This window comes from Canis lupus, chromosome 6, assembly GCF_048164855.1.
Source record: "Canis lupus baileyi chromosome 6, mCanLup2.hap1, whole genome shotgun sequence".
Lineage (NCBI taxonomy): Eukaryota > Metazoa > Chordata > Mammalia > Carnivora > Canidae > Canis > Canis lupus.
Window position 1 is genome coordinate 68557774 of NC_132843.1, and position 23680 is coordinate 68581453.

General features: G+C 37.3%; 1 protein-coding gene across 2 annotated transcripts in view; it reads right to left on the bottom strand.

Moving 5' to 3' along the window:
- KCNK2 (potassium two pore domain channel subfamily K member 2) overlaps positions 1–17834 on the bottom strand; it is a 198645-nt gene extending 180811 nt beyond the window's left edge. The window contains exon 1 of one of the 2 annotated variants that reach the window (XM_072831059.1): positions 17474–17834. In XM_072831059.1, the coding sequence (XP_072687160.1) occupies positions 17474–17507 (34 nt within the window). In that variant the 5' untranslated portion in view covers positions 17508–17834. Of the gene's footprint in view, positions 1–3770; positions 3937–17473 lie in introns of those variants that run through there. The other variant, XM_072831056.1, reaches the window with a different exon arrangement.
- Positions 17835–23680: the final 5846 nt, after the last annotated feature.

Here is a 23680-nt window from a genome sequence, read left to right on the forward strand (position 1 = left end):
GTCATACATTTTTAACATCACTAAAGGGGGTATGGAAAAAAGTTGTTGACCTAACTTTGGAAAACAGTGTCTTTACTAGACACTGTAGGTACAAAGACAAGATGAGTTGTCTGAAAATATTAAGTCAAACTGGCAAATTTATTTCTCACAAGGGTATAGTTTAGCAATTCTGAAACTAAGTGTATGCTAGAAGTTGGAAAAATAAGTAAATAAATTGTGATAACAGGAACCAGGTTTCTATGTGTCAGAGAAGTCACAAATAAGCGGGAGGTTGGGGAGGTTTAGAATGAACTCCATGATGCTAGATTATAATCACCAATACCAGTATGAATTCATGTACATTTTAAAGTATATATATATATATATATATACACACACACACACATATGTAAAGTATACATATATACCTTTTAAAGTATATATGTGTGAAGCATACTTTATATAAAATGTATATATGTATATTTGTGTGCTTATATATTTATAATCCTATCTCATGTCATATGCAAAAAAATGGATAAAGTGTTAGATATAAAAATAATTTTAATATTTTATTAGGACTTCTGGTGAACAGTTGGAAGCTAGTAAAGTAGTATTGTGTGCAGAAGATACCATAAATAAAGACAATAAACAAATTTAGAAAACATATTTGCAATGCAGATGCCAGATAAAGGTTTAAAAGCTATGATTATATGAAGAGAGTTTTAATAATTGACAATAAACAGGCAACAGTCTAAGAAAAATGAGAACAGATATAAATAGGCAGTTCACAGATGAGCAAACCCAAATGGCCAGCAAATACATGTAATTAAAAAAAATTGTCTAATAGGGAAATGGAAAGTGAGCTAACAATAAACTATGACTTTAAACTTACTGGACTGACAAAAATTTTAAATAGTGGTAACGTTGTCAGTGGGGATATGTGGAAAAAGTATTTTCTGCACTGCTGGTGGAGAGGTAAATGGGTACAGCTCCATTAGAAAGTAATCTGGGAACATTGATTAAAATAAAAAATGCATAAGCCTTCTGACCCAGCAATCTCTCTCTGGGGTATATATCCCATAGAAATATAACCCCCCCAAAAAGTAAAGATACGTGAGCCCAGTTGATTTTTACAGCACTCTTTGGAGTGGCAAAAATGTATACACAAAGAAGTGAATTATGGTAATCCATAAAACACAATATTATTGTTCATATCTGCTAACCCACAGGGATTTCCAAAAGCAATTACTCCATGAAAAAAGGGCCAAGAAAACTTGTATATAATATGATTTCACTTTTGTAGAGTAAACCACAACAAAAATATACACACATGTGTAAACATGTACACGTGTATTTTATACACATATACACATATATTATTCCATGTACATATGTGACAGCAGGTTTGACAGTCACTAGAAGCATTACAGAAGACTACATATAAGACTACACTTGTTAAGAGTAGGTTTATGCTTGCTAATGTTTATATTAATTCAAGTGGTTGGAGTAGGAGAGTCAAATATGAGAGGAAGGAGAAAGAGAAGTAGGGACCAAAAGAAGAAACAAAAAAGCAAATACACACTGAAATGCAATCATTATGATAAACTGATTTACATTAAATTATGTTTGTGTGGATATGCATATTTTCTAACCTATGCGGGCAAGGTACTGTGTATGCTTTTCTGAGCACTTCATATGTACTAATTTACCTAACCCTCAGAACCACCCCAGCTTCAAATTATTATTATCCTCATTTAACAAATGAGGAAACTAAGGCATTAAATAATGTTCCCAAAGTGACATGATTATTTAGCTTCTGGGCTTGGACTTGAACCTAGGTAATGTCACCATAAAGTCTTAGGCTCTCAACCACTAGATGCATTGGCTTGTATGTCTGGGACACATCATTAAGCTAGATAGACAATTGCAATGTAATGTGGATAATATGATTTCACTTTGGTAAAGAATAAACTCCTATAGATATCTGTTTGTTGGAGCAAGAAGAAAGTTGTAGGAGTCTAATCTGTGTGTAAGCTGTTAGTTTATTAGTTCTGATGGGGGTGGGGATGGATACAAGGACGATGATGGGGCAATTCACTCTGCTTTTAGATTATCACTGGAACATACATGATAAGCAGTCAGTCTCTTGGTGAAAAAAATTAATGAATCACTGAGGGTTTTTTTTTCTCATGTAGGGCTCTTTGATATTTAAGTAACATTTGTTCAGTGGGCGTTTTCAGACACGAAAAGCTTTATGAAGGAGGTGGTATCTAGCGCATAGGTAAGATTTTGAGAGGTCAGAGGAATAATATGAGAAAAAGCTTCGGGCAGAAAACCACAAGTCATCTTTAGAACATATATTGATTGCCTCAGGAGCATGAGCTAGCACAAGAATTTTGGTATGGAAACATGCTAATAAACCTGGAAGTCTGCGTAGGTGTATAAAGCCTTGAATGCCAGGACTGGGAGCATATTATTCTCTGTGCAAGTGGACTGGGCACCTGCAACCCTAGGCCTCTTAGCACTATGAACAAGTGCTGTGAGAAGCTGACATGGATGCCATGTGGACGCCTGACACAGCCTCAGCCTGGGCTCCAGCCAGGGGGCCCTTGCCCAAATACTGGCCCCATCCAGGAACTGTTTTATTCCATGCCACTTGTCGCCTCTGATCCACAGAATGCATGGGGTGTCCAGATGAGGCTGTGCCTGAGAAAAGCCCTCACCTCATCAGGCCCCTTGACCTTCCTCAGGTACCTTGCCTCACTGCTACTTTGGCAAAAGCAAAATAAATGTCTCCATCTACAAAGGAGCCACCCCTCCTTTCTCCAGGCCCCTTCCTGGCAACAACTTTACTTCTACCCCCAGCTGGATTTTCCTGGCACTGGAGGACTATCCCAGCCGGGGATGCAGATTTGACACTTCTTTTCTGTGTCTTACTGGCAAGAGCATCAAAGGCAGTAGGGTGGAGTGGATGGGAGACAAAACAAAGCAAAACAGAGCATGAGGTAAGACATCAGGTTAACTACCCAGGATCAAGCATGACTGCCCCAACGGCTCAACCTAGCTTTGAGTGACTTCTCTAAATTTTATCAACAGGATAAAAATTGCAGACCAAAAATTGTCTTTAGAAATTTGTTTTGCGCCACTCCCATTGTTAGTGAAAATAGATGTCAAGACAAATCTAGGAATTTGGTGCTCATTAAAAGACATTTGCTGGCTGATGGACTTTAGCTATAATATATGTACACTTAAACATCAAACCTGTTTATAACATGTCCAGGCTCTCTAATGAGGGCACTCAACTATTGTGTACAGTTGCTGTAGAGTTATTTAAAGTAAAATACTGTCATGCCTTTCCATTCTCAAAATGCTTCAATGTTAAAAGAAAATTGTTTTTAATGCTTCAATGTAACTCAATTCAAACTATAAAATAATATTGAAGTGACATACTTATGGCTAGGGGGCAGATATTAAAAGGTGATTCATTAAGGGTCACTGAACTGACAGGTTCAGTTACGCACAGCTGGGTAATATAGCAGGAATTCTCTTTGTCAAAGAGGGGTGCACAGAAGATGTCTTTGTAATAGAGGGCTGGCTGGAGCCCAAAGAGTCCATGCATTTCTAAGAATAAATTTCTTTCCTAACCTAACTGTACCAGGAAAAAAAAAATGCAACAACAGAAAACAAACTAAGCCTTAGAGAAAGCTCCTGGAATGCAAGACTGGTAATGTGAAAGAGATTTACACAGCTGTTTCACAGTAGCCAGAGCTCCATTAAAATGGACTACTCACATTTTAGGGTCACTTCCTTCAGTTTAAAAATCTGTAGGCTGTGGAAAGCCATGTGTACACAACCATACTGTTCATACTTGATATTATGTAACTGGGCTCTTTTTTCTTCATTCTTAGTAATTCTTTTATACTCATGTGACTTTACCCCCATTGATGAAGCCACTTCTAGACTTACAGCCTCTGGGAAGGAAAGAAGAACAAAGAAATAAATCACTGACATTTGAGTTGCCAAAGCCAAAGTCCTTATGTAAACATTAAAGTTGGAAAACTTGCGAGGTATGAAACGCAGGTTTTTTTTGTTTTTTGTTTTTGTTTTTTGTTTTTTTTTTTTTCTATTTCAGAGAACATAAAGATTATCTGGGCTGGATAAAGAGAAAAATTGGAGAGAAGATGAGGGATTAAATACTCCTGAATCCTGGGGAAGGGGGCCCTGTATATTCCCTTGATTTTACGCCAAGTCAGGTGGCAGAGATGAAGCACGGCCCCAGACAGGTTTGGGGATCCAAGAGGAACCTGGAACCCTCTTCAGCAGATCTGAGTCTGGTTGTATGTGTTTTTAAAATGCACTATGCTCTGCTGGCCATGGTAGCATTTGAGTAGCAGTGGCTATATAAGATGTCCAGCCAAAAGGGGACTGAGATAGCATGAGAGTCCGCTGTGGACCCAGAATCATAGAAGAGAAAGCCACACACTCCTTGCATCTCCTGAGAGGAGACAGGAGATGCCAGACAGGTCTACCAGACAGACCTGATGAGGCCTGACGTTTAGGACAAGGCAGACACAAGTTGTGAGGACTCAGTAACCACATTCAGCATAGCAAATGCTATCAACGCAGATGTCAAAACATCCAAATCAAAGACTTGGACCCACTGAGAGCACCAAAACCTAGAGGAGAATGTGGGATTTGGGAAGTTCCTGAATTGACAAAAAAGGCAAAATTGACTAAAACATGGAAGAAACCCCAAATTCACCCCAGATTAGATTCCTATCAAGGAATATGTAGAACTGGAACAAAAGTTAAATTCATTTTATAGAAAAATTAAATTATATTTCTTAAGCATTCAGATTGAGAATAGGCTGAGAATCATACATGCTTCATATGACTCTCTCAAGCATAATTTTTTCACTGTCCAGAGACGGTTGGCAATTACTGTAAAGTTAAAAAATATGTTCTTAATATCCCAAATCCAACTATCATCTATCAATGAAAATATATATCCAGTGATTTAAAACCACTTGGATCATTTAAAACTGTTAAAATGATTCAGTCTTCTCATCACTATTGAAATATGTTTGTTTATGCTGGAAAGTTAGAGTCAGGCAGACCATGAGAATTATAAAGGAAATTAAGCAGTAATAGCCTATGTATGACATTTTAAATGGAGGTTCCTTTTTTTTTTCTTTTTTTAGGTAAGCCCTACACCCAACATGGGGCTCAAACTCACAACCCCTAGATCAAGAATCACATGCTCTACCAACTGAGCTAGCCAGGAACCCCTAATTGGAGAGTCTTTAATCCCAATTCTTTGTCTGAGTGTATGTGGTAAGATCAAAGAATAAAGTATAAAGAAAATTTTTAGAATTCACACATCCAAATGAGTACCTTCCTGAAATAATCACGCTAGAAGACCATTGTGATCTAAAGGTATTGATGCCGAAAATAATTTTGGGAGCCCTCTTCTGAAGTTGGCTTCTAAGACAGTATATGAGCCCTGACAAGAAAATAAGTGCTATCTCTCAATTTGAAGCCATTCAAGAAAAGCAGCCTGAAAGTCTGTGTAAATCACACTTTACCTTTGATTATTAACAATATTTCAAGTTTGATACACTTATTCAATAAATTTGGTCCCAAACATTATTAACAGAGTTCATAGCACAAAACATCCTTAAAGAATGCCACCATTGAAAATATGCCAAACATCACACTTCTGAAAGGCACCAAACGAACTATCAAAGGTGGAAATGGTAGAAAATGCACACTCATTCAACAGGGGAGAAAAAGTTAATACTGTGAACTTTGACCAATAGATCTTCGATGCCTCATATTAAGCAAAATTCTCCCAGATTTTTTTTTCTTAATAAAATGTGTTAGGACCTTGTGGTCTCCTTTTTAAAACAAAACAATAATGTAGTGTCAAAGAAGAAAAGCGTAAGAGAGGCAAACTAGCTGGAGTATTCCCCACACAGAATATCCAAACATACCAAGAAATAGAGAAATGAGAAGAGATGACCCATAACGTCTCTAAAATAAATCTCTTTAACAATCTTCCTGCCCCGTTCCTCAAAAGGATTGTATGTGGCATGTCTGAATGTTGCCTATCTTCGACCTCTGATCCCAACCATCTAGAAGATGAAGTGTTCCAAATGACAATTGGAAATGTTATTTTACTACCCATGAGCAGACTGAGTTTTTAATATTTAACAAACATGAATTTTTCAGCACTGACCAATCAGAACAGATGCGGCAACAAATGAGCACTATTAACAACTGATATTGCCATCCTGGGCATCTCAACCGAGTCTCCGCCCTGCTCATGGGTATTTCGCAAGCGGAGAGATAGCTCCTTTGTACAAAGAAAGCTTTTTGTTTGTTTGTTTTTTATTTTTTGTTTTTATATGAACTCAGTAAGGAACACAATCTCTACTTGCAACCCATCTTTTGGAAGGTCTGTACTTTGTTGCAAAAAAGGTAAAAACAAACTGAAAGCAGTTTTATGGGTTCGGAAGATTTTAAAAGCAAAGTGATATCACTTCACTAGACAAAATAAGGGCCTCCTAATTTTCTATTATAAATTAAAAACTTACATGGAGTCTAGATTCTGTAGGAGAAAAGTAGGCTACATCCTGTTACTGATGTAGTGGAATGAGGATAAAAGGGCTGGTTTTATCAGATCCTGAGGACATAGGAGATTATAAAGTTACTCCAGAGAGCAACAGATCTTTCTTAGATTCCTTTTCTCATGTTGAAAGAGAATTGAATTCCAGATGCTTCCCAGAGCTAGCCAGCTTCATCTCTTGCTTGCAGCGACCCCTAACTCTCCCTGTCTCTCTCTGATTTTGCTCTGGACTCTTCCAATCCCTGGGCCCCATAGCAGCAACTTCAATCATGTCGCTTCTCTGCATAAAACTTTTCAAGAACTTTCAATCACATTTCTAAGGAAAGCTCAACCCTTAACATGACTACATGTCCCTGAGTGATCAGCCCTGCCTATTTCTCCAACCTCAGCTCTTTCCTACTTAGCCTTCAGTTTCAGCTTACCTATCACTTTTAAAGAGGCCCTCCCTGAAACTCATTAGTTATTTTCTTATCATGATGACCTCAAGGATTTAAACATTTGATGGGTTTCAATTATTACCCTGCTCAAATCATCCATGTTTAGTTAATAAGTAGCCTTTTAAGATTGAGTGTATGTCATGAACCAATGACATAGCCCTATTAGTCCTGAGAGCTTCTTCACTCTATAACAGGACAAAATGTTACATGTTCATCTTCTACATTTCTTGGCTCACACTTGGAGTCACATTTCTCAAAAATGTCTTGACTTCTTTTACTAGGAAAACGGTATAGGAAGACCACAATATTGGTGCTAAAGATTTTCATTGCTACTGGGTGCTTGGTAATGTTTTTCTGGGTTTTTCCAGTGGAGGTGGTTGGGAAATATACATCTACCTATATCTTACATCATACATAATGTATTACATACCTCTCCTAGTACATATGTTCTTAATCATATAAATACACTTTATATACTATATGTGTTGTATATATGTATGTATTTTAAATACTTTCTGAGTTAATAATGATACTTCCAGTCCAAATTCAGCACTAAAATGTTTTACTTAAAGTATATTTCATCTGTATCTCTTTTTTTTCCATATCAAGAGAATCCTGATTCCCAAGGTCACAGGGAATGATAGAATCAGAATATATTATAATTTTTCATTTGTTTTTCTCATATTGTATGCAGAATCTCAAAATAGCAATATAAATATTACCAATAATATGATTACTGAATACATTGAACAATTTGTTTAACATATACTATCCCCAATATCCATTTATCTTTTGAAAGATTTCTTTATCTTAAAGAGAGAGACTGTGACAGAAAAAGAGCACAAGCAGGAGGGGGCAGAGGGAAAGGGAGAGAGAATCTCAAGCAGACTCTGTGCTGATATGGGGCTCAATCTCACAACCCTGAAATCATGACCTGAGCCAAAATCAAGAGTAGAGGCTCAACTGACTTCGCCATGCAGGTGCTCCCACATATTTTTAATAATTACATTATACATACATTATCAGAGCATGTACTCATTACATATTGTATTCTCTACTCTTCAATCCTTATGTAATTGTGATTCTACAAGTTAACAATACATTTGAGGCTTTCCACAGGTATTCATTGAACAAATAGATAAAGTGCTTTATTTTTTAAAAGAAATGTTTCCAAGTGTGAACTTACAAGACAATCAGTCCTGTAAGGGAGCCCCAGTTTACTGATTTTAAGAATTCACCACTGGATCTAAACCTCTGCCCTATACCCTTTAGATCTTTTCATGAGTTGCTTATATTTGACTAGTTTGGGCAAAACCCCTCCAGTTTCATCTGACATTCTCAAATAGGCCTGCCATGCTTTTCAGGAATTATTGTCTACTATTTTGAATTTCTTTTGTTTGCAAAACCATCAGATGACTTATTGCTCTTCTCTGCTTCTTCTTGCGCAGACTTTTAAAAAAGATTTTATTTATTTAATTGTGTGAGAGAGAGGGAAAGGGAGAGGAGGAGGGAGAGGGAGAGAGAGAGAGAGAGAGAGAGAGAGCGAGCACAATGTGGGAGGGGAAAGGGGCAGAGGGAGAGGGACAAGCAGACTCCACACTGAGCAGGGAGACCAATGTGGGGCTCAATTCCATTACCCTGAGATGATGACTTGAGCTGAAATCAAGAGTGGGATGATTAAACAACTGAGCCACCAAGGCGTTCCCACAGATCTCTTTTAAAAAAAAACCTTTATATATCTGGTACCTACCAGAAACATTAAACAAACAAGAATGATCCCATAAGTAAACTTATATAATTATCATGTGTGCTATAAAGGAAAAGTACATTATGCTGTGAAATAAGTACTTTTAATATTTTGTTTTTTCTTGCACTTTTTCCTGTCTGGAAGGGCTTTTCTTCTTGTTCCATCTACTCAAAAGTTTAGAGCTCCATAGCAATAACAAACCCATTTCCTCCTCTTCCTGGGATCCTAGGCACATTACCTAAGAAGGAGTAGGTTGTTCTGTTTGTTCCCTCAAGAACAAGGAGGATTAGCCTCCTTGAATATTTCTAAAAAGACTATGGAATATGAAAATCAAATTTCTATTATAACTGTGTCCCATGAGTCCTAAGTATACATTATTCCCAGGCTTGGAGCACCACACCCCATATACACAAAAGTCTTATTCTACCTTGGGCAAACAGCTTCATTTCTAGTACTCACTATTGGCCAATGCTTTTATCAAACTATTTATTTCAGAAAGCTAGACTGTATTGTCTTTGTGCCTCTAGAACCTCAGCCCATCCATCATTTTATTAAATTGATCTCTCTTTCTGGCTCCCTACTATGAACATAAAAATTGAGCTAAATTTTCTGGCAATTAAAACATAAATTTTTCTATCAGAAAATTCATCTCTCTTTCTCTTTCCTTTCTATGATGGCTGAACATCTGAAACACTAGTATAACTTTCAGTGTTTCACTTTGCTTTTACTTCACCACCTCAATATCCTTACCACTACTCACTTTCTCAGTCCCTCAATCAGCCTTCTGGCTGCCAGCACACCACTGAAGTTACTCTCCTAATTACCAAATCCAAAGAACATATTTTAACTTTTTTTTGGGGGGAGGGGGTGTCTTTATATTTACATCACCTATGGCATTTGATATAGTTGACCATTCTCTTAAAAGTCCCTCTTTTGGCTCCACACACCATTTTTTCCTAGATTACCACCTATAGTGTGGCTCATTCTCAGCTTCCTTTCTGGCTCTACTTTCTCCATCTGCCCATTACAAATTGATGCCACCCACTTAGAAATGCCCAGCCCCTTCTCAACACATTTACCTCTCCACATCTTTCTCAGCTTCATCTATGGTTTTAGCTGACAATTGTGAATTTTTATCTCCAACTCAAGAGTCAAATTTCCAATGACCTAATTGACATCTTCCACCTCTTGGACTTCTGACACCTCAAACTCAAGATAGTCTGCATTTTGCTTTCTTTTTCTTAGTATATCCATTTAGTTCATTTAATAAGTATTTATTAAGCTCTATTATGTACCAAGATTGTTCTAGGCACAACAATGTATTAAAGGGCAAAAAAATCTGCACCTGTGGAGCATTCAGTTTAGTTACGAAGATTATATTCTAATGAGGAATTTCCATTACAGTCTTGTTGAGACATTCTACATAAGTACATATTCTATTGCTTTATTCTTTTTTTCACAACTATACAACAATGTGCCCACACAACAATTTCCTTCACCACATCCATAATAATGGACATTTACATTATTTCCAATGTTTTGATATTAAGAAATGTTGCAGTAAATCCCCTTGGATGTCTGACATCATCCATCTACGTATCTATAGAATGAACTAGAAGCAGAATTTTTAGGTCTGGGATTATGTACATCAATAATATTCATATGCATTCAAAAATGTTTTCTGTAGAGTTTGCATCAGTTTTAACTGCCACCAGTAATTTATAAAAACATCTGTTTTCCCACACCTTTGATAATATAGATATCAAATATTTCCCATATGATCTCCCAAATGTTTTTCCCTTCTTTTCCTACATGTTAAATTGAACTTCATTTTATGTTTGGAAATCATTTATATTTACTTTATACTTTCTTTCCTGTGTATGTGTTTGGCCGTTTTCTACTTGGTTGTTAGGCATATTCATGTTGGTTTTGTAGGCTTTCTATACACATATCTGTATATGCATATACAATCTCTTTGTCCATGAGATAACATATATCTATATACTAGCAATGAAAAGTAGAAACAAAAAAAAAGAAAAGTAGAAACAGAAATTTTTAAAAGTATCATTTATAAGAACTCCAAAAAAATGAAATATGCAAGTATAAATCTAACAAAAAATATGCAGAGTCTATATGAGGAAAACTATAAAACTGAGGATAAATATGAAGTGGAACTAAACAAATGGATTGGATGGCTCAAATATTAGAAAGATGTCAACTATTCCCAAATTTAGATTTAACACTTATCCCAATCAAAATCCCAGCAGGATTTTTATAGATATTATCCCCCTGATTTTAAATTTTATATAGAAAAGCAAAGGATGTAGAAAAATAACTTCAAGGAAGAACATTTTTAAAGAAACTCACACTACATGATTTCATGACCTACTATGAAATTATACTAATCAAGACAGTATGGTATTAGTGAAAGTATACTTACATAAACTAACGGAAACAAATAGAGAGTCCAGAAATTAACTTACAAAAATGTAGGGAACTGACTGTTAATACAAGTACAAATGCAATTCTATGGATAAAAGATAGTCTTTTCCATGAATGGTGCTGAAACAATTGGACATTCACATGCAAAATATACATACTTCCACACATATCTCTTACTTTGTAAAAAATATTAAAGTGAGTCATGGGCCTAAATGTATAACATAAAATTACAATCTTCTGAAAAAAGCAAACACAAAAGAAAATGTTCATGAGTTGGGTTAGAAAAAGCATCATTAGATACAACACTAAAAACTTGATACATAAGAGGAAAAAAATGGATCAGTTGTACTTCGTCATAACTCAAACCTTTTGCTCTAGAATACATGGTTAAAACAATGAAAAGCAGAGTATGGAAAATATCTTCAAATCATGAATCTACCAAAGGATTCATACCCATAATTTTAAAAACTCTCAAAACCAAAAATAAGAAAACAAATGTCCAGTTAAAACCGGACAAAAGATTTGAACACGTCTCACCATACAGGATACTCAGATCACAAACAAGCACATGAAAAGATGTTCAACGTCTCAAGCCATAATGAGATGCCATCGCCCACTTATTAGAATGGTTAAGAGATGAAAGCAGATGAACAAATAAATGGACAGCACCAAATGCCGACAGGGAGACAGAGTAATCTCATACGTTGCTGGTAGGAGTGCAAAATGGTAAAGTCACTCTGAAGATTCACATTTACCATATGATCTGCAATCCCACACTTAGGTATTCACTCACCCTCGAGAAATGAAAACTTATATTCACACAAAAACCTATGTTTAAAGCAAATTGTACACGAGAGAAACATTGTTCAGAATCACCCAAAACTGGAAATGGCCTGAGTGTTCTTCACTGATTGAATCAATCAGCAAACTCTGGTACAATAAAACATTGCTCAGCAATATAGGAAAAGCAAAGTCCTGCTAGGCATGACAACAGGGATGAATCATAAATGCATTCTGCTAAGTGAAAGAAACCAGACTCAAAAGGTTGCAAGCTGTTTGGTTTTACTTATATGACATTCTAGAAGAAGCCGAACTATGAAAACAAAAAACAGATACGTAGTCCCAGGACCTAGACGTGGCAGGAGAGAATGTTTCAGGGGTGAAAGAACTGTTCTTTATCTTGATTATGGTGGTGGTGGTTAAAAGACTATACATTTGTCAAAACTCACAGAACTACGCACACAAAAAATAGTGACTTTTACTTTATGTGGGTTTTTAAATGACTTAAAGAGTATATACAAAACAAAAATCTGTTTTCAGTGAGCAGATGATCTCACCCTGAAGGAGTAAGAATCCTACACCTTTCTCAAAATAAAACAAAGCTTAAGAACATGAAGGAAAAGAAGCAAGAACTTTTTCAGGACTGCACTACTCAGAACTCTAAGTTACCAAGGTGTGAAAAGAAATTGGTGGCTTTTGCACACGATCGTTCTACTCATCTTGGCCTCTCATCTCAGGTTTCAAAAGGAGGAAAACAGCATGAGAGAAACAAAACACTTTGGCATCATACTATGTAATGACCTGTAATCACACTTCTGTTAGCTCTGCTGGACTTACTCGAGCTCAGAGGCCATTTCTCTCGCAGGGGGAAGGAGCAGTCAGGATAATACTGGCCGAGCAATGCTCATGCAGAACAAGGGCTTCTCGAAGCTTCATTCTATTCAGTTCGAATGCATCAAAGCCCTCTATTCCACTATTTCTTCTTTAAGCCTACATTTTCATGAAATAACCGCCAACCAAAACTATTGCACAGCACAACGTAGCAATGTTAACCTTTCCAATGAAAAGAAAAGGAGGAACTGGGCTAAAAGAATCTCGCACAGACAGAGCTACTAATATGAAAAAAAGCAACATGTTGCATTTCAAAATCACCTAGTGGTTAACTGTGTGAGATAGCTGGACTCTGCTGCTGTATAGTTTTCGGTTTTTCTCTTGCACCTATAAATTGTGGCTCCTGCTGGCTAAAATCTTCAGTCATACCAAGGAAGACTTCTGATTACTAGACTCAAGTCAACAGATATAACTATGCCCTAAGTCTCAGAATCTATGCCTATAAGATGTAGTTTACCAGCCTTTGAGGAGCTATGGAGCAGAGTTTTACCTGACATTGTCACCTCATTAACCGGTATATATATTTTTTATTTAAATAACATATTTAATAGATATGTTTATTAAATAAAAAAATATTTAACTTATAATATCTGTAATATAAATCAAATCATATAAAATGTATAAAATCCAACTGTCCCAATCCGTATCATTTCAGCCAAGGAAGGTTGCCAAGATCACAACTGTGGCCTTGCCTCCTTTGTAAAATAAAAAATTTACATGAGTAAATATGAATAATTCTGCTTTCTTGAAGTGCCTGGGATATACTGGTAGTGGAGAGGACAGAACTGAAGACGCTCCGGTTTTTCTGCACACCTGACTGAGGTTGAACCTAGTTGCACTAGGTCTGCTCAGTGTGCGTACCTGGTTGATTGGGTCTCTGCGGAAGGCGCAATTCAAGGTAAGTGATAATTACTGCCTAAGCTTAAGGCTCCCATTAAAGCATCAAAGAAGCAGATGAATCATATATTTCTGGATAAAAATCAGAGATTGCCATAAAACCATTAGACAAATTATACTAGATGCAAAGTCTCATTTCTCCGTATTGAACCTTCTCCTTAGACTATTCCACTTCATTCTGCTTTATTATTCATATTATACATCAAATGAAGTAAGTGTAGCATCCCTCTCTACTTTAAGGGTGAGAACAAATGAAATAATATATGTGGAAATGTTTTGAAAAGAAAATGACAGGACATAGACGCAGGATAGTATTTTCTTTAATAGCCATTACTGACGCTCTCCCAAATACATAGCAACTTTCCACATAGTGAATCTGACAGCTAGATTGTTATTTCCTATCTATGATGTGGAAACATTGCTTAAGCCCCTTTTTAAAAAAAAGATTTTATTTATTCATGAGAGACACACACACAAACACAGAGAAAGAGAGAGAGAGAGAGGCAGAGACACAGGTTGAGGGAGAAGCAGGCTCCATGCAGGGAACCTGATGTGGGACTCGATCCTAGGACCATGGGATCAAGCCCTAGGCTGAAGGCAGGCGCTAAACCACTGAGTCACCCAGGGATTCCCCCATGCTTAAGCCCTTTTAAGCAGTAGTATAAGAATGATGGTTCTGCCAAGTGCTTTGCACCTGTGACAAATGAACACAATAAACCAAATCATCAAAATCCACTGTCCATATAAAACTTTGATTTTTGTAGGCACTGTAGAAAGATGTCATAGAAAATATTTTGAAGATGAACATTGCCAGTCCTTAAACTCTCAAAAAACCATTTCTGCTGAGAATAATTTTGCTGATTACAGTGGGTTCCCTAAGAATGATTAGACACAGGATGGAAGGGAAAATTAGTGATAGCCAATCCAGTGTATCCACTGTCTTAGTCCTTGAGGACTCTAGACAGTCAACCAAATTGATTTTACCGCCTAAAACATCTAAATCATCTAAAAAAAACTTCATTATTTTCAATTCGTACATTCTGATTGTCTTACTCATTCTTTCAATGCACTTGTAGTGGCTTTGCTTAACAATTTTCTTATATTAGTAGCCCCCTAAGTGAAAAATAGATATTTCTATTGGGTCATATCTTTGAGTAGCATCTAGCACAACCAAGGGATTTAGATTGTTTTAAACAACTAGAATGACTAGACCCACCAAATCAGAAAGGCCCCTAAAGCTCATGCAGTTTAGCCATCCTATTGTATTCTTACTATAGGCCAAGCCATAGCACAAATTGTCTCATTTAATCTTTAGAGTAGTAATTTTAAGGAGGAAGAATTGTTAACTTCAAATTATATATGAAGAATCAGAAACTTAAAGTTTAAGTATTTTCTCAAGGTCACATAGTTTATATATACAGGGTCTGGAATTCTAAGAAACATTTGTCTGACTCCAAATAACTTGCTCTGCCCTCTGTTTTGAATCCCCTTGTCTATATCATATCACCAGTGGCAGGGAGCTCGTTCCTCTTGGTACCGCAAACTTTGAACAGTTCTGGCTATAGATCTTTCTGATGTCCAACAACTAACTAGAAAAAAATTATAACACGTCATAAAAATTCAGGTTATCGTTTGTCATCAGTAACTACATCCTGATCCTTCTGGAGGGTGGAGGGGTTCTAAGCTGACATTTTCCCTTTGAAGATAATCCTCAAAATCCTAATCATTCTACCATACATTACTGACTTGGCTTTCTTTAAATAATCCAATGCTTTAGGACTTCTCTAATGTCACATCATTTCTTGATTGAGGTCCCAGAATTCTACATAATAAATCCAGATGATTTTACCCTGAAAAAGTGTTTATGCAGATGATATCAACAAATCTTCTAATTCTTAAGAGAACTTCCAAATGATTCCTGTAAAATATCTTATTCTAATTAGAATTATATCCTGACAGATCTGCCTGTATAAATTATATGTAAAATATACCTCTAAGTAGGAGACAGAACTAAACTATTAATGGGATAATTTAAGCTCATCCAAATGTTATATATGATTACCCCAAAGTATTTTACCTTGATGATAATTGTTGCTTAGTTACAGTTCCTGTCAGCTCCTACCCAAACGATCCGACCACCACTTCTGCTAAGATGTGATAAAATCACCTGTATGGCATTCTTGCTACTTGTTATAGCAGAGGGACACGTGTTCAGTTTAACAAGTATCTATGGCAAGTGATCTAGAACAAAATTAGAGACCTAGAACAGTGTTATCTGGCATCCTAGGAGATAGAAATGGCAGCTCTAATAAATCTTCCTTACCTCTCTAGCTCTTTTCCATTCAGTGCCTTTCTCTGTGTTTTCTGCTTCTCTTCTGTCACTCAGGAACTTGGTTTGACTCCAAGAGTCTCTTCATCCACTTGCCTTTCAGCTTATTTTCATGCTCTTTACACCTAAAAACTGATCTTCCCCATTCGAGGGTTTGGCCAATGTCTTGGCTTACCCAACAGTCTTCAGCAGAGGGGCCTCCAAAATAGCTAATTGCAATTTCCAATGCTACAAATTAACACCTGGAAATTACACTCTAATTGGAAATCGGCTGATATTTTATATACTGAAGTAAGTGCTCCAAAAACTTTATATCCCTTCAAATAAACAATGAGTAGAACAAATACGTATATTTAAAAAGAAAAATAGCCAGGAATAGAAATCGGTTAGAAATCTGATTTTTAAAGAAATTCCTTATTGAAAACAGTAAGGCAATGTAACCTCATTATTGTGCAGTTCCTATTAAACAGAATTCAATCACATTCATGGATAAGTTAATAAAATAGAATCCTGATATGAAATGATTACTGTACAATCAAGCCATTTGTCCTATTACCCAACACCAGCATATATATTCCACATTAAAAAACTATCTATTAAGTATGTACTTTGCCAGGCACTAAAGATGGACTCAGCTATATTTAATATATACATAGGGTTATGCTGTTGATGAACTTGATCCACACTTTCAAGATCACAACCCTATTCCTATGAAGTGAGAAATCTTACATAGAGACATCTAAACAATTTTTCAAACAAAGCAACTAATCAAATAAATAAGGAAATGTAAAAGATAAAGAAGTGTCTGAGTTCCCAAGTTTTAGTGTAAACTGTCATAGCTTTTCTTCCCCATTTCCAAGATTCTGAGCCATCTCTTCCCTAGTTAATAAATAAGATTCACTGAGGAAACAACTAAAATTCTAAGTAAATTGCAAATAATATGTATCAATCTATATATGGAAAAACTGATTACAAGATTAACCATAACATTGAAACCAAAGCAAAGATAGTTTAAATGACCAGAGTCCAAACGTAATGGAATGTGTAGATACTTCTGTTCATCAACTTTGCATTGCCAGAATTAATACATCACACAATAAAAGCCTGCTATAACATGTCTATTATATAAAACATGCCCACATGAACGTGCAATTTATTTCAGTGTTGCAAGGTCATGGAAAAAATTCCAGTAACTAACCCTCTGTTGGAACCACCCAATGAGTTTAATTATAGACTTGTCTATGAAGACTCCCTACATCAAATACTTGCTTGGAAAATCTACTCTACATACTCCAGAAATTTTGAAAACAAATGAGATACTTGATTATTGCTAAGATACTTACAGTAGAAGTTCCTTTTTGCTTGTGGGTTCATCATTTGGGGATGTTTTCATCAGGAGTCATCATGCTTTTGATCTTTAATGCCGTTCTTCCACCAAGGTTTCTTGTCCGTAATTTCCAAAACAGAGTCACTTGTACTAACAAGCCATCGTCCCATACTGTTTCCTTTCTTGTGTGAATGTTACCCTGTAGATCAATTTCCTGTCCAAAAACACTCAAAAATGAACAAACGCTGCTGTACGCAAGTGAAATGTGCTACTCAGATACTCTGTTTTAGCAGTTTGGTTCAGAAATTCCCTGATTGAAATGAGGAACTATATCCCAGTTGTTCCAGGGAGCTTAAAAGACAGACGTTTCTTCCTCATGAAGGAGCATATTAAAATTGCCAGCGTCATTCATTCTCACTAGTTTGTGGCTTGAGTACTATTGCACATGAAGCATCCATGTACTGTGTGCCTCCTGAAGACCCTCCCAATTGCCACGGTAACAATATCCCAACTAAATTTTAAAATCAGGCTTAGTATGCTTTGAAGTACATAATGTTTTCCATTCCTGAAAGGACAAAGAGATCTACATTGTCAAAGTTTATTTTTAAGCTCATGTGCTTGCTAAGTGCAGTGGCAAACAGGCTTTCCGTGCCTGTAGGACCATTGCTGGAACCTATTAATGCGAACAGATGAATCGTTGGCTTGCTTCCACATAAGCTTTTCTTTCTTTCTTTCTTTTTAACCTTATCTAAGTAGCATTGATTATAATTTTTTTTTAAATCGAGAATGCTATCAGTTTTCTGAGCTTGCTTGTTTTAATTTTGTCGGTACAGAAGCCATGGAAGAAAGGCAAATAAGAGGGAGGAAGGTTTCAAATAGCTTTTTCTGAGATAAGAAAGTTAGTAATTGGAGGTAGATTCTGTTTCCGGAAGAAGTCTGAGGGACATTTGGAGACAGTAAAAATGACATTTTTTTTTTTAAATAAAGGAACCAAAGATAAAGAATGAAAGCGGTAAATAATGAAAAGGTGATAGAAAGAAGAGAGGATGTAAGGAGGAGGAGAAAGAGAAAGAGAGAGAGTGATGCCTTGACTATTAGCAACAATTCTTCATGTATTTTCTTATTGTTGGGAAAGCAAATTGCTCTGGTTTGTATAACCCCCTACCAGTCTGCTCAACCCACCAAAATTAGCCCACATGTCATCTAATACCAGACTAAGACTTGTGGAAACACATTATTGCTCTATTAAAGCCATAACAAAATACAGCTGAGCAGTGAACATTAGGTGGTAAGGTGACCCTGAGGTAATACAATCCGTATTATGGAATTTCTAGCCCAAATTTTAACCATCTGGTTTTGATATGATAACAAATGTGATAATGTACATTAAATACCAGTATTCAAGTAACATAATCCTTCCCTCTGACTAAAACAATGAATGCTTTTCAAATCGTTTGAGAGGGAGAGAGTAGAGACACAGACACTTATCCTTGTGCACAGGCCAACAACGACCCTCCCGTGCACAAACACACATGTGCATGCGTGCAATAAGCATAAGCTGTCAGTTGGCTTTCCAGAAATAAGAGTGAGTTTTTGCCCCTCCTATCCTCTTTTCAGGAACCCCTTTGCACAACTGCTCTAAATTGCAGGAGACTTGGCTGAGATTGAGAGGAAGGGAAGGGAAATGCGAAAAATAATAATGTTAATTGAACCAGACAGAGATGTGAAACTTGACCTTTGCTTCATCAGTACCATTTCATGCCATCATCAGATCAAGTACCCAGCCAGCCACTAGCAACTTGAACATCAGATTATCCTTATCCTGTTTTAACTTCATGAGAAAGTGTTTCTGTATTTCAAATCCAGATTTTACCATATTATTAGATGTCCAATAATTTGTGTTTTAAATGTTGCAGGAGTCCAGAAGTTAGGATCCCTTTAAATGAGCACCTTAGAATTAGACCAGTTGGTGGAAAAGTACTAATGCATGAGTGTTTGCTGACCTTTTATGTTTGCATGTGAGAGATTGACAGAGTGACTTGGAGAATGAAGAAGGTGTGTGGAAGCTGCAGGCCTGAAAGTTAAGTCGGGAATAATGAGTGGTTGATTAGCATGGCGTTAGGAGATAAGGAAAAGGCTAATGTTGATGGAGAGCTCTTGTATTTTGGAAAAGAGAGCTTGTATAGTGGTGTATTGTGCAATCCAGCTCCGTTTATCAAACATCTACCATGCCCCCAGGCACTGTGCTAAGAACACAATTTTGTATGTTAAATGCATTAATATGAATTTGTACAAAGGAGAGAGATAGCAAAGATGAGGGAGATGTTAATTAAGTTTGGCAAGATAAAGGTTGATGTCTGAGCTGCATGTGGGAGATGATTGGAATTTGCTAGGCAGACAACAGGTGGTAGGGCATTCCAGACAAGTGGAATCAGCATCTGCAATGGTAAAATGGCAAAATTATTCTCAAAAACACAAATGATGTGCATTGGTGGATCTTAAAATTCCAGTGAGATTTCAGAATGGGCAAGATAACTTGGTCCAGGTTTGTCCCCGTTGCTTGACCATGTGAGCTAAGGGGAGAAACTAAGTCTGATGCACCGTGGTATCACCTACATTCCTGGCACATCATGAATTGACTGATAAATGGGACTGCATTGCCACTCCACCCCTCAGCAAATTCGGGATGGTATGAGTACATCTTGCTCCAGGAGTATCCTGTTTTCTGTGTCTCCTCCCAGTAAGAAGAAGTCTCATTCAGAGGATGTCTGAACATGAGGAATATTGAAAATTTATTCACTCCCTTGTTTCCTCCTGATGTTCAAAGCCCCATGAGTCAGGTGAATGGTATTTGACGGAACTGGCAGAAAATAAAAACCCCAAGTGCTCTTCCTTGGTTTGAGCCAAACCCGAACCTTTTCAAAGGCGTGAAAACATGCAGCCACATTGGTTTGGTTTTCCTTTCCTGGGCCGCTCTTTTTCCTGGTGCTGGCCAGCACCACACAGAAGTCTTGCGACATGAGCCATTTCCACGGAATTTAAAATTCTGCCAAAAACAAGAGGGATTGGAAATTTCGTGAGAATGGTTATTCTTAGGAGCTTTCCATCCCAGATTCCTAACTCGTGTGGCTCAGATAAGCATCTAAAATGCAGTGCCAAACCTTCTGAGGTCCCCAATGCACTTATTTCTACTCACATTTCTGCACAGAGACCTCAAAGTTACAGTGAATGCAATGGTTTGTTGGGAAATTTCTTCTGTATGTCAGCCCAAGGTCCCCTACCTATGTGGGAATGGGTTTGGAATGCCATTTACAACACAAACATTGGGTTTGAATGTCTCCAGAACATGATCGATTTTTGAGATGAGACATGTTTACATTCTTCCAAATCAAACAACCTACCCCAAAGCAACCCTTCAACTATTTTCTGGTTGTTTTTTGTTTTATTTTGTTTTGTTTCTGAGCCATTTCATAATATAATAAGAATATTTTTTCTTAGCATACTGTTAAGTGTGTAACTACTCAAGCTCTTCCCATAGGCTCATTTTTCATGGGAAGACTATATCATAAATTCAACCAAAATCTCACTGTGACACTGTATCCATTAGGCATTGCTATGTAACACCCCTACTCCAAAATTCGGTAGTTTAAGCTACCAAATTATTATTGTTAATTTTCGTACGGGTCAGTATGACAATTCTGGTCTCATCTGAGCTCATGTATGCATCAGCTGCCAAGTCAGGTAAATGACTCTGTGATCTTGGGTGGGATCTTTAATGTGTTTGAAGGTCAGCTGACTGTAGGCTGATATGGGATAGCCTCAGCTGGGACTACTGAGCTCTTCTCGTGTTCTCATTTGTACGTATCTTTCATGTCCCTCTAAGAGACTAGCCTTGGTCTGTTCTCTGGCCAGCTTGAGTATGTTTTCAAGGCAATTAGAGATCAAGAGGAAGTGGAAATGTGCAAGTACATTTTAGAGCCTGTTTGGGTCAACTTGCTAGGGTCACATTGGCCAAAGCAACATAGAAGGCAAGCCTGGACATCTACTCCCACAGAGTGTGGATATAGGGAAGCATAGAAAATTGAGGCCATTCATGCAATCTATCTACTGCAAGCACACTGAAAGTAAAAAGTCAGCCATACTCAATCCCTTGGATGTATATCAGGGAGCCTCAACCTTAAGAGTTGTAGAGTATGCTTTCAGTACCAAGGAAGGAGAGGGAAATCAAATCCCTGTTGGACTAACTGGAGAGTGTCCAAAGAAAGAAAAGGCAACACATGACACCTGTACCAAAGGCAGAATTGGAGATATGGCCAGAGACAGCAATGAAGGGCACAAAAAAGCCAAATAAAGTCACCAAGCATGATGAAACCAAAGTTAGCAAACACTAATAACAAGTTAAAGATGAATACTTGGGTGACATCTCTCCAGAGTAATTTTCTTGAAGATAGTTGTTTGAGTAGGAGAGCAGTTTCAAATGCATCTGCCCACAGAAGACAAGAATGATTGTCATGGACATGAATGGGAGTGAGAAAATGAGAGAGCACCAGTATCAAAGGTATGCTTACATCAAGGTGAGGACCCTTCTAGCCAATACACACTTCCAGCCAACACTTTCAGCCTCAAAAGACTGAACACCTAGTATGGCCATATATTAAAATCTTATGCAATATTTCCTGATTTAAAAATATCCGCAGTCGTGATTTACCCCCACACGCCACTAGTCTGTAATTCCAGATGTGGAGGTGTCACTCCCCTGGGGCAATCTCTATCTTAAACAGATTCTCCACATTCATTTATTCAGGGCCTACATTAACAAATGAGAACAAATGATTTGCAATTAGAATATAAATAGCTAATGCAGAAATGCTTGAATCATTCTAGAGCACCAAACACAGTTAAAGGGCTCCCAAAGATATTTTTATCTCCTGCAAGCTCTTGTGCTTCAAGAGTTTGCATTCTTCCATTCTCTATATGGGAATCTAATAGATACTTCCAGAATCTCACCCCTAAGTTAATTGCCTCTTATGTTTAGGACCAACTTACCTGTGAAACTTTATTACATAATAATTTTCTGTTGTAAGTATACTTTATTTTGAGCCCTCACATTGTTGACTTCTAGAACGCACTTTTTCATATACAGGTCTCTTCCTATAGCATCTAGAAAATATACTTACAATTAAGCACTTATAATTCTCAGTCTTGTTCATTTGAAAGAGTATTACTGCAGTTTTCTGCATTTCAAGTTTATTGATTTAGCTTCTCCACTTGCATTGCTGGCTTTTTTTTTTTTTTTTTTTTTTGCTTACTTCTATAGGCAGCCTGCAGGGAAGATATTTGAAACCCAAAGTCCTAACCACTTCTTTTGCTCTGGGAAGACATCTCTTCCTAGCCATATGATTTTTCACATCTTTTGGAGAACTGTCTTGTCTATTTCCAGATAAACATGATTTCGTTGCAAGTGAAATCCCAAGGGCAAAAGAGAGGAGTGCAAGTAGAGGTGGCTTTCTTTAGCTTCCTGAGCCAAGTCTCCTAATACATCTTCATTACTCTGTTTTCAGACTTTTACTTGGGTCTCAGCAAACACACACACCCACTCCAAAGCTCAGCATATTTTTAAATTCTATTCCATAGTAGCTTCTACTACCTCTCTTTCCTCCTTCAGTGCAGAAATCTGAGAATGCATTATACTGTACATTATCTTGATACTATTGCTGTGTCTCAATACATTTATTCCTGTTGCATCATACACATCGTATGCTCCTGTCTATATTCTCTTGGCGCTACCTGTTTCCCAGGCCCTCAGCAACTTCCTCCATCTCAGCTGCCGAGAGATCTTGGAGTCTGGAGCCAAACAAGCAACATGTCTGGAGTCTTGGTTCCTCCCACTATTTCCAGACTTAGAAACCAGAAGCACATATCACATGGAGTTGGATCTGGCTTCCCCGAGGCTGCCAAAGGGACCAGGTGATAGAACTTCTTAAGTATTGATGAGTCAACTCCTATTAAGCAAACTGTGACCAATTGGAAGCAGAAGATGAAGGAGAGCTGTCAGATAAATATCTCACTTCTTCCCCCAGATGGGCTTTTAGATGCAGGACTTTGCCATGCTGTCTGTCCAAACAATGCCACACATGGTCAAGCAGGTGCACAGCTGATGGAATGGCTGTCTCTTTGTGGCTCTTTGTGAAGCAGTGGTCAGAATGCTAACACAGCATCTTGC